The sequence below is a fragment of the Meleagris gallopavo genome, chromosome 5 (genome assembly GCF_905368555.1).
Source record: "Meleagris gallopavo chromosome 5, MGAL_WU_HG_1.1, whole genome shotgun sequence".
NCBI classification, from domain to species: Eukaryota; Metazoa; Chordata; class Aves; order Galliformes; family Phasianidae; genus Meleagris; species Meleagris gallopavo.
This window is the reverse complement of record NC_139408.1, coordinates 29,136,447-29,154,727: the sequence shown is the minus strand read 5'-3', so window position 1 is coordinate 29,154,727 and position 18,281 is coordinate 29,136,447. Positions and strand designations below refer to the sequence as shown.

The following is an 18,281-nucleotide window of genomic DNA, read 5'->3' as shown; positions in this document are numbered from 1 at the left end:
TCAATGGATGAGGAACTGGTTATGAGATAAAACCCAGACAGTGGTGGTCAATGGCTCGATGTCCTGATGGAGATCATTGATGACTGGTATCCCTCAGGGATCACCACTGTGACCAATGCTCTTGAATATCTTCATTAATGACGGCAATGGTGGGATCAGTGGACCCTCAGTAAGTTTGCAGATGACACCAAACTGGGGGATGCAGTCAACACACCTGAAAAATGGGATGTCATCCAGACAGATCTAGACAGACTCGCGACCAGGTGAACCTCATGAGATTCAACAAATCTAAGTGCAAGGTTTTGCATCTGGGTCATGGCAACCTCTACTAGGAGCACAATCTAGGAGATGAAAGGATTGAGCACAGCCCTGCTGAAAAGGACGTGGGGATACTGGTAGGTGGCAAGCTGAACATAAGCCATCAATGTGCCCTCACAGCCCAGAAAACCAACTATGTCCTGGGCTGCATCAAAAGTGTGGCCAGCAAGTGGAAGGAGTTGATTCTGTCCCTCTGCTCTGTGCTTGTGAGGCCAAACCTGGAGTATTACGTACAGATGTGGACTCCTCAGTACAGAAGAGACATGGACCTGTTAGAGTGCATCCAGAGGGCCATAAAAATGATCCAGTGGGATGGAACATCTCACCTGCGAGGTCAGGCTGAGTGAGCTGCAGCTGTTCAGTCTGGAGAAGAGAAGGCTCCAGGGAGATCTGAGAGCAGCCTTTCAATATCTAGAGGGGGCTATAAGAGAGAAAGTAACAGATTCTTCAGCAGGGTCTGTAGTGACAGGACAAAGGGAAATAGTTTCAAAGCAAAAGAGGGGAGCCTTAGATTGGATAGAAGGATGAAGTTTAGTTGTTTTACAGTAAGGGTGTTGAGACGCTGGAACAGGTTGCCTAGAGACATAGTGGATGCCCTGTCTTTCAAGATCAGGCAGGATGGGGCTTTGAGCAACCTGATCTAGCTGTAGATGTTTCTGTTCGCTGCAGAGGAGCTGGATTAGATGATCTTTCAGGATCCCTTCCAATTCAAACAATTCTATGATTCATATTAATAAAAGATATATCATTCTGAGAAAGTAACCAGAAATCATCATGGCCCTGTACTTCAAATAACTCTTACGCAAAAGCCTTCCTTTGCATATAATACCAAGAAAATCACTTTTTTTTGTTGTTTCTTTACTATTTTAAAACTTTTCAGTTGCTTATTGCTATCGCTCTGTGATAATTTCCCCAGTACTGCTTTTTAACTTTGTCCTTAAATAGTATTAAATAGTATTAACATCCCCAAATTCTAGTAATAATGACACTAGTCAGAACTGAAATTAGATTTGATTTTCCCAATCAATTATTTTCAGTGACAAATTAGTATAAGATACTGTATGAGAATGACAGTTCTAACAACAAACAACTTTACCTTCTCAATTGCACAGGTAGACCTGTTAAACATATGACAATATCAAAAACATGCAATATTTACATACAAATGATCTTACACTAGTGTAAGAATCTTTGGAATTTTTATTTGTGTTTGTTTGATAGAAAGTACACTATTAAAAAGAACTGCACTGGAAAATTCTTCTTCAATAAGATGATTGTATGAAATTTAGACAGTAATATATATATATGGCTTCAACAAAAAGAGTGAAATCCTGTAGACTGGTCCTCACAAAGCAGGTGATTCCTGCCCTTTCTTACTGAACTTCTGTAATGTTCAAACCAAGGGCATCATACAGGTACAAATGACTGATCATGTTTGTACATGTTAACCAGCTTTCATCTTTTTTCCAGGAACTAAGTAATACCTTTCTGTGATGTTTTTGGAAACACTACGAATTAAATACTCATTTTAGGGGAAAAAGCAAACACAAAAAAACAATCTCTTTAATATTCAATGCACATGCATATTTCTACTACAGAGTATTACATAACTTTGTAACAGGGCCTTATAGAAAATGAATTCACTCAGACAAACGTCTACAGCCTTTCAGCTCTAATCAAAGACTATCACAGCACACTCAGGAAAGACTACATGCCATTGATATCAACAACCAGATCCCACCAGAAAGGGATGAGGAGCTCCCTGAAATGTCAGAAAAAGAAGAAAACTGCACAAAGAATTTGGAGGTGCTCTAACAAATGAGTGGTCACAAAGGGTATACAAAAACAAACAAAAACAGTCTGTAAAGCCTGTGAAGATATAGTGCAAGCATTCCTGAAAGAATAATTTAAAAGTGTGTAACTTCCAACTTCATATGTGGAAGAAATTAATATAAACCTCTTCACTCCCAAATGTAGTTGACAGATTAGAAAAATAATAGTGTATCATATAAGGAAGTAGAGGAAAACATTTCTTATAAAGTTCAGGTTACTATCTTCAGTCTTCCAATACAACTTAGTGCAATTGGCTGTTTCTAGTTACTATATGAATAGGTGAAACTAAGGTAAGACACCATTAAGCAAGCATACATCCATAAATATGCAGTCCAGGAGAAGAAAAATAGTTATCACTATCACACAATACTATGTACCAATGTACATTTTATAATAATTGTAAGCAGAATAGTCCTGAAATTGACAAATACTGGGAGGAGGAGAAATAAAAGCAAAAACTAAATTAGACAGTGGAAATGAGTCAGATAAGAACTTACAACCCCACTGTTAAAAATTAAGGAGAATTGTGTGAAAGACCAGCATTTGTCACAAAGTAGGCATGCTGTACCTTTTAGGTAAATGCAACCAGTTTGCCTAATGACAATTACACTTGCCTTTCATAATTACTGAACTACATGCCAAAAAAGTGAGTTCTAAACTCAATCTACTTCCCCTCTTTATGAGCAGAGACTTCAATGGCAAGGGTATAAGCAAGACTGAACAAAAACTTCTCTTCACAACAGCCTCAAAGCTAAGTAAAATAAAACTCATGTTTTTTGGTATCTTGATCAAAGATAAGACTGCTATCTCCAAAACAGTTACTAGACCCTACACTGGTTATACACTTTGGATGAAAGTATTTCAAAATATATATAAAGAAAGTATACATAAGGCAGTGTTCATAATGCTACCTTTTCTTCCAGAGAACCATTTCGCCCACCACTGGACTACAGTGGGATAACCAGCATAGCTTTCTCTAAGGGCAGGTTCCTACTATCATCCTTCTAACTCACACTGGACCCTGAATTTTGTGTTCCCGGATGAGTATCTTAATTTCACTAAAGGAGATTATGTCCTTCCTCCCTTTGAACTTGTATGATATAAGAGTTGGGTCATCCTCTTGAGTGCAGGAGAAATCTACAGATAAAGGTGAAACAAAATTGTTGAAGAAAGACTATTCTTTCTTATTGCAGAGGGTGAAGCAGGCCAATAGAAACAAGGTTTCTTTCCTATCGAATTTAACGATACTAACTGGCAGCAAGTAATGAACAATCTCTGGATTTCCCAATAAACATGTGTAATAACAGGGAAACACCTTCTTTCCTCAAAAGGACACACTTAAAAGATTGAAAAACCTTATGCTGCAAATACCCATACATACCAGAGAAATTATTAAGCATTGCTTTAATACCACCACAGCCAGAAGCCACAGTCGTTACACTGAACTACTGTGCAAAGTGATATATGAACACAGGAAGAGAAAGGAGTAAAAATCCCAAACAAATCTGTATCCATACAAAAACGGGTACAGAATCATAGAATCACCAAGGTTGGAAAAGACCTCCAAGATCATCCAGTCCAACCATCCACCTACCATCAATATTTCCAGACTAAACCATGCCCCTCAGTACAATACCTAACATTTCTTGAACATTCCCAGGGACAGTGACACCACCACTTCCCTGGCCAGTCCATTCCAGCATCTAACTACTATTTTGGAGAAGTTTCGCCTACCATCCAAGCTGAATCTTCCCTGGCACAACTTGAGGCTATTCCCTGTAGTCCTATCACTAGTTATGTCAGAAGTAGACCAAAAAAGAAAAAGACAAGAAAGAAAAAATAGTAGAAAAAGACAAGAAAAAAACTCTACAGTCAACTCTACAGAATAAAATCAAATTATATGGAAGATATCGGAAAAGAGAATGGTCACAAATATAGAGGCTTGAGAGCAAAACAAAAGACTTCCTTTGTTCAAAAGCTGCTGAGAGAAGCATGGGAAAGGAGTTGCTTCTCATTTTTCTCCTACGCCTTCTGATGCAAACCATTAGTAGAATCTTCCTCAGTACAATTGGAAAATACATTCTGAGATGAAGAAGATCAGCACATCAAATTAATAGAGAATCTGACCATTATTTTAAAACTTATTATATTTACACAGGTCTCCCTGAGAGTATCAAATGCCACCAGTGATTTCTCATATACAATATCAAAGCATAACAAAAATTTCTGAGTGCCTTTGATGCAAGTTCACAACATCACTTACTTTTGCTTGGATGTAATTTAACTGGCACTAGCATTTAGTAATTATCCACATAAAATAGGAGCATGAGTAAAATTTTAACTGATTAATATTTTACTATAATTTGGTATTAAATAGCTATTTTATAGACAACATCTGTTGAATTTTATTAAGTTAATGTAATTTGTTTTCAAATCATCTGTAATTAACACTTCCAGCAGCTGCTTCATTCTTGCCAATAGTATTGTGGAAAAACACTCAATAAAGAGGAAATTTTAATAATGAGTGGAATATTTACATTTTATTACTGCACTATTTAACTTACTACTCTCTTCATGTGTGCAGTAATTGTTACATAAGGAACATTTAGTTTTCATGCTAATATTTTCTCCCAGATGAAAACAATGCTATTTATCATACTGAAAAAATCTCTTAGAATCACTTACTGAGAATGAAATCCTGTAAAATTTGAATGAATGAGTTCAGTTTGAAACTTGATGACAACTTGGGAAGCAACTTAAGCACTTGTTAGATATTTTCCAAAGGAATAATAAAAAAAAAATGATACATCTCAAACTTCAGAAAAGTGGTCCTTCTTCCTTTTATTTGGTGAAACAAAACATGCATTACTAGAATGACTTTGGAAAAAGTTCTACTTTTAGGGACAAACGTAAATTTATTAAGAAACTAGCCTATTACATGATACTGTGGGGTTTGCTCTTCATATGTGACTGCACAGCACCACAGGAAGAGCCTAGAAAGGCTCACAATATACAGAGTAGTCCTCCTCAGAAAAAGTAATATGTATAGCTATGGTCTTGTGTTCAAAAGTTTTGGCAATGAACTACTGGAAAAATACTGTGACAGAACACCATATTACAGGATTGCAGAATTGACAAATAGCTCTGCAAATAGATGGAAGGATTTTATCATGCCCACTTCTTCCCATTGAGTGGGAAAGAGGAAGAACAGTAGAAGCCAGAAACAAATAATTGATTTCATCTGGTATTTGTCTACTACGAAGATAGGATTAGGTACACTGAATTTAGCCAGCTGCAGAAGAAAAGCTTGCATAAAATTATATAAATAACCAAGATCTGTCACTATCCTGATGCACATTACACCACAAAATGTTTTTTAAGATATTTTCCAGCAACAAATATTAATGAATTTTATCCTGTGATTTCCTTCCTCGCAAATACGCATTATTCTGCATCACAAGTTAAGAATCATTCCTTCTGGATTAAGATCCTGCAGGCAATATTTCTTGAAGCCACTGACAATTAATTATATTTACTGTCTTTGCATTTTCATTCCACATCACCTATTACAATCCCTCACCTTCCTGCAAAGTTCAGTTACTCAGGAAACTTCCGATTATGTATAATTTTATTATTACATGTTATGAGAAAAGGTAGGAATAATTAACAATCACATACAGAATTTGGCCACCAATTTGTCTAAACTCGTGGAAAAAAAATTCTAGGCATACACAGGCATCTGATGATACTACATTTAAGACTGATCTAACCAAATTTAATTTGTGGCTTAAAAGGATTCACTGGAAATAAGCAAATTTTTTCTTTTTAAAATACCAGTTTCTCAGTTAACTAATGTTAATATGTACACAGGTGTGTATGTGTATATATTTATATAATAAAATATATAATATAATATTATATATATATTTATAATGCATTTATAAGATGTGTACATGTAATGTATTTGAAGGGTATTTAAATTTATATATTTAACAAAGACATCAGAACAATGTGTGCTGTTTGTTTTTGGCATCAAGGAATGAGCCAAAAACAAGACATTAAAATTAACATCCTATACTCAGCAAAGGTGAAATTATCTTAACAGCTTGCTTGGACACACATTTAAATCTATCTGCTACGAAGAAATTCAGCACCTCACCAAACATGCTACTAGATTATCACACATGGCCAACTAGCAGAAGCCCCAGTTGAAAAATAACTACATTTATTATTCTTTCTATATAAAATTCTTTTCATTAATGCTCAGCAACACGCATTTGGCAGCTGAACATTTTTTGAAGCAGCAGTTAACAATGCAATTCACCAAACAAAGATAAGCTCAATGGTTTCCAGGAAACTGAAAGATGAAAGAATGTGGAGAGAGTCAGCCATGGTTTCAAATGAAGAACAAGTGAACTAAGGTCAAACTAAAGCCTAAAAAGAAACTCAACAAGGGCCCAGAAACCACAGTACAGACACATTTCAGTTAGACCGAAATTTCACAATGCATTTCAAAAGTGCAGACAATACATTCTTTGGTATATTAATCCACTGGGGACAATTTTTACAAAGTAAAGGAGAAACTCTGATTGCAAAGCCCAAAGTTTCTTTACTTCAAGCATATACTTCAGTAGATTTTCTATAGCGTTGCTGTTTTTTGTAATGACTGTAGTCTTATCTTTGTAATTATTTCAGTCTTATCTTCCAGTCTTGCTTTGTGGACTCTGTCTTTACTGAAACCATTGAACAGTACATACAAGATAAAGGTGTAGTAGAGGGATCCATAAACATTATTTCAGAAGTCAGCATCTACTAAATAGCCTGCTCGAGAAATATTATGAATATATTCTTCCTCTATGAAGGAAAGGGCAGAGTAAATCTGCAGTTGTACAGACCCACTTGAATAATTCCTTCATACTACAGCAGTGGAAGTAATGCAGCATTCTACCCCCAAGACTCTCAACATTTTGCAAAGTTACCTACTGCAAGTTACTCCCTAATACATTCAATTAAATTCTGCTGTTCAATCTATCCATCCAAACAGAACACAAACAAAAATGAATTACCAGAGAGACTTTTTTTTAAAAATAAATCATTAAAACTCATCCCTCAGCAAATCTGTAAAAACCTGTATTTTAAAATCCAATAAAAATAAAGCCCAGTACAACCCTACATCCAGAATTAACATTTTGAACTTCTGACAAATTGCCTCCTCCGGTCTCAAGCATTTATTTCCAGTTTTACACAGCAAATTACAGTGGTTTAGAAAATAGCACAGAATTTTAAATGCATGAATTTTAAACAGACAATTTAATTAGCTAAGATATAAAATTAACTTGTCAAAAATGAGATATTTCCCACAATCTGTATTTCAGAACATAGAAATGACATTTTCGCCAGTACAGCATTCCCTAGAACCATGCCTAGACATTCCTCCACTGACATATAGTGAAGAGTGCCACCTATTGAATTGCAAATGTTATCTCCTGAAATAACTATTTTGGAAATATGCCAGCATCTTGCATCAGGAGATACCATTCTATTTCATCCAATTATCCTTAGCAATATCTGTATATAAGGCTACATAGTATTAAGTGCACAAACCAAAAAAAGTAGCACCTTCTGATATTACAGTCAATTGATTTAGATTTCTAAATACACAGCCTAGCCAAGGAAGAATGTTCACTATGTTGAAAATTTTGAAAGTAGACTGATAACAAAATATACTATTATAACCTGATCAAGTCTTGGAACAGACCCATTTATATTCAAAACATCTGAATGAGTCAGCAGTTCACTGCATTTCCCAGGCCTGCTGCAGACCAGCACAGTTCCCAGACGCACTTCCTCAGATTGTGTTTGCCTCATAGACAAGGTCAGTGGTGATAAAAAGTGATATAAAGGTCAATGACCAGGAAAAGATGACAACACACAGACTTATTTTATCTGCCTACCCATTAACCTACTCAGTATACTGAATTTCTACATAATTCTTCTAGTTATTTGCTTCACATTTTTTAGCTAACTGTAACACAGTAGAGCAGATAAAAAGAACATTAAAAGAAGTTCTACTATTGTTTCAGTATTTTGAGCAGAAAAGAGCTATATATATTGACTGTTGTGGCATACATGCAAATGAATGATCTCTAAACTGATCACTGACTGCCCCTTTGTTCGATATCTTATTCCCATACGCTGCAAGTATGTAAAAGAAACTGATGCCAGTAAGGATGTGTGTTAATTGGCTGCTTTATTTTTCTTCAATGCAAAGATCAGGATGGTTGTATCCATGTCAGCGTTACACCTGCTAGATGTCTAATCATATCAGGTGTGCAGTTCCAGTACAGCCAGCACTAACACTGTGCATATAAACAACAGCAAAAGTTCTTGCAACTGTAGCCATAGCACTATCAGTAAATGAGATTATACCACTGCAGTCATGCCGTTATCTGAACCCTAAAGCTTTTGATCTGCACTGGAGATTCCTTTAAGGGGGTAATAAAAGACAACAGAAATAATATTTATCCTAACTCTGACTACTGTAGAAGGTAAGCCCACTACTGAAGCCAAAGGTGGACTATATGGATTTTGGTCTGCAAAGAAGAAATTTATTTACACAATATACAGCCATTAAAAAACTACCTTTTTTCCTTTCAATGCAGTGATCATAAAAAATTACCACCTGTGAAATGTGTACAAAATCTTGATCCTTTCTCTTGTAGAATCAAAAAATCATCAGGTTAAGGAGAACATAAGGACATCTCTAGTCCAACCTCTTGCTCAAAGCAAGGTCAGCTCTGAGATCACTGAAATACTCAACAGTTTACTATTTTGCCCAGTCAAGTCTGCAATATTTTTTAAGGATGGTATGTCACAGCATCCCCAGACAACCTGCTTCCCATTCTCAATTCCCTCAGAGGTAGTTTTATTTTTCTTTAAATTCAATTGGAAACTCCTCATTTCAATTTATGAACAATGTTCTCTTGTTCTCCCATCAAGTAAATCAGTAAAGATACTACAGCCCTGTCCTGGATGCAATACTCCAAACAAAGTCTAAAGAGTAATGAGTAAACGAGTGTAATTGTCCCCTTAATCTTTTGACTATGCTCATGATGACACGGTCAAACAGTCTGTTACTCTTCATACCCACAAGGCATGCTGTTTGCTCACAGGTAGTCAATGCCAGGTCCCTTTCATCAGACTGCTCCCTGGCCAGTCAGGCTCCAGCTTATACTGTTGTCGAGTTATTCCTCTCTACCTTTGCCCTTGATGAATTTCTTAAGGATCCTGTCAGTCCTCTCTCCAGCCTGCAGTCCAGGCTATTGGCACTTCTACCCTCCAGTTTATCAAGTAAATCTAGTCACTGCATCACAGAAAGCAGTCAGTTTGATCAAGCATTACTTTTGGTAAATCCATGTTCACTGACCCCAGCCACCAACTTTTCCATGTGCATAGCTGTTTCATCTTAATTATAGGTACTGATACCTCTTGCTAATGTAGCAAAATATTCAGGGTATCTAGTAAAAATCCAGCTTTTTCAGGTTATTATGAAGATAGGCTAGGGGAGCTGAGTTTGCTCAGACAGGAGAAGAGAAGGCTGAGAGGAGACTTCATTGCGGACTTCCAGTATTTAAAAGGGGATTATAAACAGGAGGTGAATCAAGTTTTTATGAGGGTAGACAGCGATAGGAAAAGGGGGAATGATTTTAAGCACAAGGAAGGAAGGTTTAGATTGAATGTTAGGGGGAAGTTCTTTACAGAGAGACTGGTGAGGTGCTGGCACAGACCAGAGATGCTCCATCCCTGGAGGTGTTCAAGGTCAGGTTGGATGGGGCCCTGGGCAATCTGGTCTACTACCAGATCTAAAAGTTGGTGGCCCTACCTACAGCAGAGGGGTTGCAACTTGATGATCTTTGGGATCCCTTCCAACCCAAGCCATTCTATGATTCTATCCATGCTAGCTTTCATATCGCTTTGGTTTCTCACACACTGCTGAACTAGTTTGTCTTCCCCACATAGCGCCTGCTATGGAGAGGGGAAAGAAAAGCCCTCCTATCTCAAAGCAGAAACATAACACTAAGTAAAGATGTTCACAACTGAAAAACAATGCATGTGTGCCCAATTTTTGGTCATTAGTGGCAGTTCAATAATAAAGTTTTTTTGAGCTTTCCATTAAAGATCTCATGTAAGACAAGCCTTCAAAGTTTTGCACAAAGGTATATATATTAAAATAATGAAAAAAACCATGATCTGAAGACTTTCATTCTCTGCTCATAAAAAGATCTATAAAGGATCCAGCACATAAACAAATGCTAACACTGGTTTTCAGACCAAATGAAAGACGTTCCACCTTAGGATTTCATCTAGCTTTGAATAATTTATATATTTCCTCCCTAGTTATCTTCTCTACCAATTGCTTCATAGCTCTTTAAGATTAAACAGCACAGATCAAACAGCACACTTATAAAGTATATGTCAAAGAGGACTTAAAAAAAATAAATAAATAAAAAATCAAGTCCTTGAGGTTTCCCCGTGACTAGATTTTTTAGTTATACTTCCTTATTGTAACTTGAGTAATGTTATAAATTATACTCATTGAAAAGAATTGTAATATACTATTTGAATGAGGCACGTAGTTCTGCAAGTTTGGACTTGCCAATTTTGACTCTATGACTTAGGAATAAACAGAATTTCAGACTAAGAGGTTAATAATAGGACCTTCATATATTTTAAGTTGTATGTTCCACATTCACTTTTACTCAAAGTAGTAACAAAGATGAGATGTGATGTATTTGTTCTAAAACAGTAATGATTATATTTTAACCACCATTCTCCTTGCATGCTCATATTTTAATGACTCCTGCTTCTAAGAAATTCATGTATCAAATGAAAATTGAATACAAAAGTATACTAAATGAATTTAGTAGAACTAAATCACACAATATTTTCACCAGACCGGGTCCTCTAACAAATACTGAATTATACAACCCCTAAAAAAAAAAAATGCTTTAAAGATGTATTTGTACATGTTTGTTTATAAATGGTATCTCCTCCTCCAGACAAGAGGGCAGAATAATTTTTTTTTCACTTTGAAAGGCACTATTAAACAGAAATAGGCATTACAAGTGAAAAACAACTCCCATATTAGCCAAGTTTGACTTTTTGCATGTGTATTTCCCCAGGAACTCTTTCAGGAATTTACAAAAGGTTTCAAAATTGGATTTTGTTGTTAAGGTGTAAGGTATGATCAATTCCAAAGTTTTCAAGCTGGGAAAAAAAAAAAAAAAAAAAAAAAAAGAGACTTACAAAATTTCTCTCTAAAGATTTCAGCTGATGATCTATTTCTTTCAGACGGTTTTGTTGATCACGATATTCTTTATTGTCTCGTAGAACCTTTTCACCTGGAACTACTTCTAGGTTTCTGTTTGCATAAACCAGAGACTCCTGATAAAAAGAATAGGCAGAAATTAATTTTTTTTTTTTTTTTTGCTTCAAAGCCTGAAAAATGTTCATTTGATTTACATCAGCAAGACATGGAAATCTATAGAATAATGTATAAGTTTCAAGTTTGGCAAATGCATAATTTTTATTGCGCATATTTTCAAATCCAATAGCTAAATGTTAGGCTGGGCTTAATCCAGTAAAAAGCCTTCATCACATTCAAAGAGGAATTTCCTTGATGCTTAAATTCTATGAGAAATATAAAAATGCATTGAGAAGTAGAGGTTCAAAAGCTCACCCCCTGATAATGATACAGGGATCAGAATTAGGCCGTTGCTGACAACTCTCAGAAGAGAATGAAAGAATCAAAATTGAAATAGGCCTTGTTTCCTGCACATCATGCTAAATTAAAAAAATACTCTCAGTTCGAGTGCAAGTTAGATGTACTACTGTCATTATACTCTTGGGTTACACATTCTCATATCCCACAGTAGTTTTGGATCAGATTTTGCAATTAATAACAAAGCTGAATACATCAAAAGTTCAGTGTAGTACTATTACATGCAAGAACAGAACGAAATTCAGATTATTAAGAATGACAACTATTTGCCAAAAACAAATGGCAAAGTTACATTGCAGTTGGAAAAAAAGCTGGGCTTTCTGTTGCAAATCAAGGATCCTATATAAGAATCCAAGTAAGTTGAATAATAATAATAATAAAAAAAGCTGTTAGTCAATTCAATCCAAAGGAACATGAGCAATCATTTACAAAAAACATACTTTTCATTCTTTTTTTTTCCTTTTTCCAGAAGCAGTTTAATAAACACATACAAGGAAAACAATTCCGATAGCATGTCTAATTGGAAAGGAAAATGAACTTTGTAATTTCTCAACTGCAACATACAAAAAAATTTTAAGTATCTGAAAGCATTTCTTCTGAACATTAAAAAAAAACATGAGCTCTCAGACTTAAACTACTGTGCCTGAAAATAAAATTAACACAATGCAATCTTTATTTAATATTCAAATCAGTGACAGCTGGCTGTACCACAATCCCAGATTTTTCCTGTAAGAGACATAGATACAAGCAGCAGTACCTGATAGTGACTAGAATTCCTCTAAACTGAGCTCAAGTTTAATGTGGACCACCTAAAGCCAAAATCTGTTAATAATGAGTGAGTGTTTATAAAGTTTGGCTTCTTTAAAGAAAGAGATTATTAATTAAACTTGATGCCCAATTGCAAGAAAACTACATGACAGAACATAAAACAGAGGACTTATTTAAAGTTGTGTTAATTAACACATGAAACAAGAATAGGGTCTTTATAACCGCAATATAAACACAAAGTCAGCAAAGGGGCCCGAAACAAACACTCAGTTTCCCTCTAGTAAGATAGATTGCTTTTGTATGACTTTATTCTTCCAGGGATTTTAATACGAGTGAAATAATTCTTCAAACCATTGGGGACAAAGAGGAGGATGGAAGCTAATAACTAGAGGAAAACATAAAGCTGGAAAGCCTTGCACTATTTTTCTGAAATTTCTTTAAAGGTCAGAGTAAAAAAATATTTATAGAATGCATTTGAAGAAAATACAACACTAATAAAATATACTTTTCCCTGCAGTTTCAGGGAAGGAAATGGGAAGGAAAGATGGGGATGACACAAATTGAGAGTGTAAAATTAAGTAAAAATTATTCCAAATTTTTGAGAAGAGAGATTTGAGAACATTTTCACTGAATTCCGTTCTGAAAATGCAGTTGTTACAGCATATTCATCATTGAAAAGTAATCCTTTGTTAATAACAAACTATTTTTACAGTGATCTTGATGAAGTCTTCAGAAACTCATAACGAACAAAAAGTATAAGAAAGGCTGTTTCCAACACTAGCCTATCTCCAGCAAGACCCTACAAGGGATACATACACACTGGAAAAGAAATTATCACTATAGATTTGCTGTTTCTAAATGTTCTAGCCCAGACTGAAACAACTGTAGTTCATAGACCTACTTCCATGACAAAGACTGTACTTCAACACAGAGCAGTCTTTGAAAGATCTCTGTTCTAAAAACGTGTTCACTTGTGTTTTGAACAATGTATGCTTTTGCATCTACAATGGCTTCTGGCAGAGTCATAGTTGTCAGAAAAACATTTCAGTTGTTTGAATCTGCCACTTTCTGGTTTCATTTGATTCTTCCAGTTCTTGCATTAGATAAGATGGTAAACAACTGTCAGTATTTACTCTCTCTGACACCTAATGAAATCTACTGGTACCATGGAATCTTTTTGAGTCATAAAACAGATTGACATGTTTACCTGCTTCTAAATATGCCTTGAAGAAGAGAGAGCTGTAAAAGTCATCTGTTTTGATGAGGATGAGGCATGGAATGCATGCTATGAAGCAGGTCATTAATGAAAATATCAGTGTGAATTCAGAATCTTTCATTCTTTTGACTAATTATTTGAACTGTTGACTATAGTTTGGTGTGGTAATTGAAAAACAGAATATTTTTCTGACAAAAGGAAGCCAATCAGGTATGAAAGAACTCATCAAGACTGCAAAAACATGGAAGTAATTAACTTCATGAGGTAAAAATGAGCAGATCTTTAATCATAGCCTCCATTTCGTTCTATTTTCAGGTAGTTTTCCAGTTGTTCAAGTTGGTAACTGTATTTCTCATACTCAATTTTACACGTCATATTCTTTCATCCTACCATTTTCCTGTCTCTTCTAGAATTATGTTTAATTTAATTTGTTCTTCCAAAAAACACTGAGTAAGACAAAAGCATTTTTTTAATTTTTAATTAAGTTGGCACCAAAACAAAGAAATGTTTCAGAGAGAAATTAAGTTCTGATGAGAAACATCTCCATGTAAAAGAAAACGTTAGTCATGAAAAAGCATTCTGAATCCAGCTGTTTTGATTGCACAAAAAGATGAATCTGTATGCGTCTCTCTAACAGCTCAGCTATGGTACTGTACAATAATTAAATCCAGTTGTTAAAGATTTCAGAGTTGGAGAATATTTCCTATATCCTACCAATGCATCTATAAGCAGCAGGAAGTTTCTCTCCCACTGAGCCAATGGTGATTAAGTGCTTGCTCTTTGAAAGTTATATCTAATGAAATTCTTGGAAGAAAAGAATGTGCTTCTTTATGATATGCAATGCTTAAGTTAATTTCATTTCAATTACTTCTAAAATTCTAAACAAAAACATAAGCAGATGGTTACACATTAATATTTTTTTTCCCAATATTCCCCATCACTAGTACATTATATTCTACTTCACCACAGCAGATGAAAATTCCACCTCATGGAAATCAGAAGGAATTTCAGCACAGACTTATGGAAGAGTGATGCCACTGATACCAGTTTCTTCTTTTCCAAATGAGACTTATTTCCTGTAACAACTCTAGACGCATTCAGAAAAAGTTGCCAGCAGTACTGAAGTACAAAAAGATATCAAATCAGAGATGAAAAAGGCACTCTTGTATAGGCCCTGCTGAAGGTTAAAAAAAAAAAAAAAAAAGATAGAGAACTAAACAAAAATGCACTTTATCTTTAAGATAACATATACAAAAGACAATTTAACTATCTAGATGACATCTAGACAGCTGCAAAATAAGCCAAAAACGCCATGTTCAAGAGAAGAGTTAGCATGATAATGGGTATCATGAATATCATACTTGCATCAGCCTCCAAAAGACATTCACTACAAAGAACTCTCATTTTTCTCTATGGCCCACCTTCTTTCAGATATCAGAACTGATGCTTTAAGATTTGAAGTTGTTAAAAAAAAAAAAAAAAAAAAGCATGAAAACTTCTAGTTTATAACAATATTAGAGGATATCAATCATGATAATCACAGCTGTTTCACGAAGACCATGAGCACTAATGAGTTTAGAACACGTAAAAAAGTATGCCTTTTGAAAGGAAGCTCTCCAGATTCAAGTTAGTTGCTAATTTGTCAGCTACTGAGACATGTTACTCCCTGCTTTTTGAAAAAGCAACTGTTAAAGGGACTTGAAAACAAAAGAGGTTTAGAATGAATTCACATAAGCAAACCCAGAACTGAACTGGCCGTTACTGTTCCACATATGTACTGAAGTGATGGTATCAAGGTACAAATAACCACAATCAAGAATGTAGAACTAAAAGATCCAGTACAAAGCTTTCACACTAAGCAGCCAAGTTTCTGAAAGCTGACATAGCTATTTTCTCCTCCACTTACCTTCAAAAATGTTAGCAGCTGAAATTATATGTAGATATATACAAGCACAGTCATGTCACAGCGCAAGATACAATCAGGCTGCACCTATTAAATTAGGCATCATGAAGAACTCAGCATTGACTTTTCTAACGTGACATTGGCAATGAAACTATGGCACCCACCAGGCACCCAATTCTCTCCAGCAATAGCTATGAAGATGCAGAGAAGCAGCAATGCAAGTGTCTAGGGAATTTTGGTGTCAGCTGGAAAGGCATAATGTCATGACACTTATGGAATTAGACAACTGCAGACTGCTGTTTTGGATTTATGCAATTTGCATCCTTCTAAATCCAGTTTTAAATAGCTATAGTACCTATCAACTTCAACTTATGTTTCTTTTGTTTAACTTCTCAAACTTATAAATCCATCTATAAATAGTTCTGTTCTTTGGTAACTTTCATTAAAATGACTCACACATTGTAGTCTGAACAACAACAGCAAAAAGACAAACAATTTTGTTTCCCAGTTCTACAGTATATAAAAAAACTTCTGCAAAACAAAGTTGAAAGATAAGTGCTTTTTACCAAGTATGGGTAATTTAAGAAACTAACTGCCTTGTTTTGGTTGTTAATTCTGATACTATTCAAAAAGGTAGTGTACTCCTTTTAAGAAGTATATACATAAATGCAAGTTTCTCTATTCAAATACTTCAGAGTATGAAGAAAACAGTGCAATAACGATCACTCCGATCAAACGTTCCCAAACAAAGTACTCATTATCACAAGCAGTATCACCAATTTCAAGGTGCTGCCTCTTATCAGTAAGCACAAGATCCAGCAGTCTTTGTCGAGTTCAGGTCCGTGAACCTGAAGCAACCACGTGGGTAACAACTAAATTTGCGTGAGTGATTAACCACTAGAGGGAGTTGCTGTTTCATACATTAAATGCGAGGAGAAAAATGATCAGCTTCAAATGATGGCTCCTCTGGAACTCAGAACAACATAAAATACTGCTTCAGGTCAAATAAAACCTAAAGAAGGTCCACAAGTCAGTCAATACAAAACTGGCATTAAAATGTTAAAATTTTGTTTGTTCTGGCTATGAACTGTACATTTTAATAAAGTGAACAGGTTTTGTGCAAATAAGTACAAAACAGGAGTTACGGTTTTTTATGTAGTTATTTCCCCCATCATACACCATGGACAACACTCATAGAACAAGGGAAAATTGGGTCTTCTATGTACAAAATTTAAACAAACATTTCCCAAGGCTGAGACTTCTAAGTTTATTACTCTTGGAAAGGGAAAAAGACAAAATCCTTTAAAAAAAAGACCGTTTCAATCCATTTTCTACAGTCTTCAACACTGCTTATCAATAATTGTTTAATCTTTCAGTTCACTTTCGAAATCCTGAGATAAGAAGAAACCAAATTCTAATTCCCAGAGATGGACCTACTGGTCCTACAGTGGTCATTTTGCAGTTCAGAATATCCGAAATACCAATTTTTGCACATCAGATTTCTTAGTTAACGCTCTTTTCTGTAATATACCTGGTAAATCTGGCTTGGAGGATTTGAGCAAGAGCTGGAAATTGCAGAATAATCACCATTAGACAGTAGTATTTGAAGCTTCCTGTCTATCTCATTTAGGTGATGAAATTCCATCGGTTCAGGTGTGTACCCTTCTCCTGGTGCTAGCCAGCCACATACATCCTCCTGTTGAAAGATACAGAAAATATTTAATCCCCGTTCCCAAAGGAAACAGGCTTTAAAAGCAGTTACACATCAAGTGTATTTATTTTTCGAAAAAAAACCTGTATTAAAGGACAATGTGCAAGTTCTCATCTCATTATATAGCTGAATTCTGACAGCATTCTTCTACCAAGCATATCCTAAAGCAGATATTCACCAATTAGAAGTACACATTTCTTTATTTGTAAATATAGCTAAGCAGCAACTTAGGTGGACTTAAAGATATATATTTGATACATTTTATTTTTAGAAAGTACACTTATCTACATGCATTGTTCAAACTGCAAAAAAAAAAAAAAAAAAAAAGTCTTGTGTTAACCTAAACAGATTTCTACACTTAATATACTTTATAGGAATAAATCCAAAACCCACATCTTCACTGGCTAGCCACTTAGAATCCCTGAAATAAAAGTGCTTACAGGCAGGTGCCTTGCCTCTATACCAGCCAGTGACAATAAACAGACAGCTCCACAAGTTCCCACCCATTCTTTGAAGGTTATACAATTCTTTCGATCAAGGTCTCTCTACATACAAGAAAAGCACTTTGGATAACTAACCCCTTTACCTTAATGATGCATTTCACTGTATAGCATCTTATCTAGGTTACATGCCAGCAAGTTATCATAGCTTCCATCCATGGATACAGACTCCCCTCTTTTTGTGAACTCTGCATCTGTTGAGCCTAGGAGTCCCAGCTCCCTCTTTAAGGAATAAGAGTTTACCACAGCCT

The 18,281-nt window shown here is 35.4% G+C and overlaps 1 protein-coding gene across 1 annotated transcript in view; it reads right to left on the bottom strand.

The window, feature by feature from the left end:
- The window catches only part of FSIP1 (fibrous sheath interacting protein 1), a 73,874-nt gene that overhangs the window by 38,546 nt on the left and 17,047 nt on the right, over positions 1–18,281 (bottom strand). Inside the window, 2 exon segments of the mRNA XM_085225041.1 lie at positions 11,458–11,595; positions 17,351–17,515. Of these exon segments, the coding sequence (XP_085081167.1) occupies positions 11,458–11,595; positions 17,351–17,515 (303 nt within the window).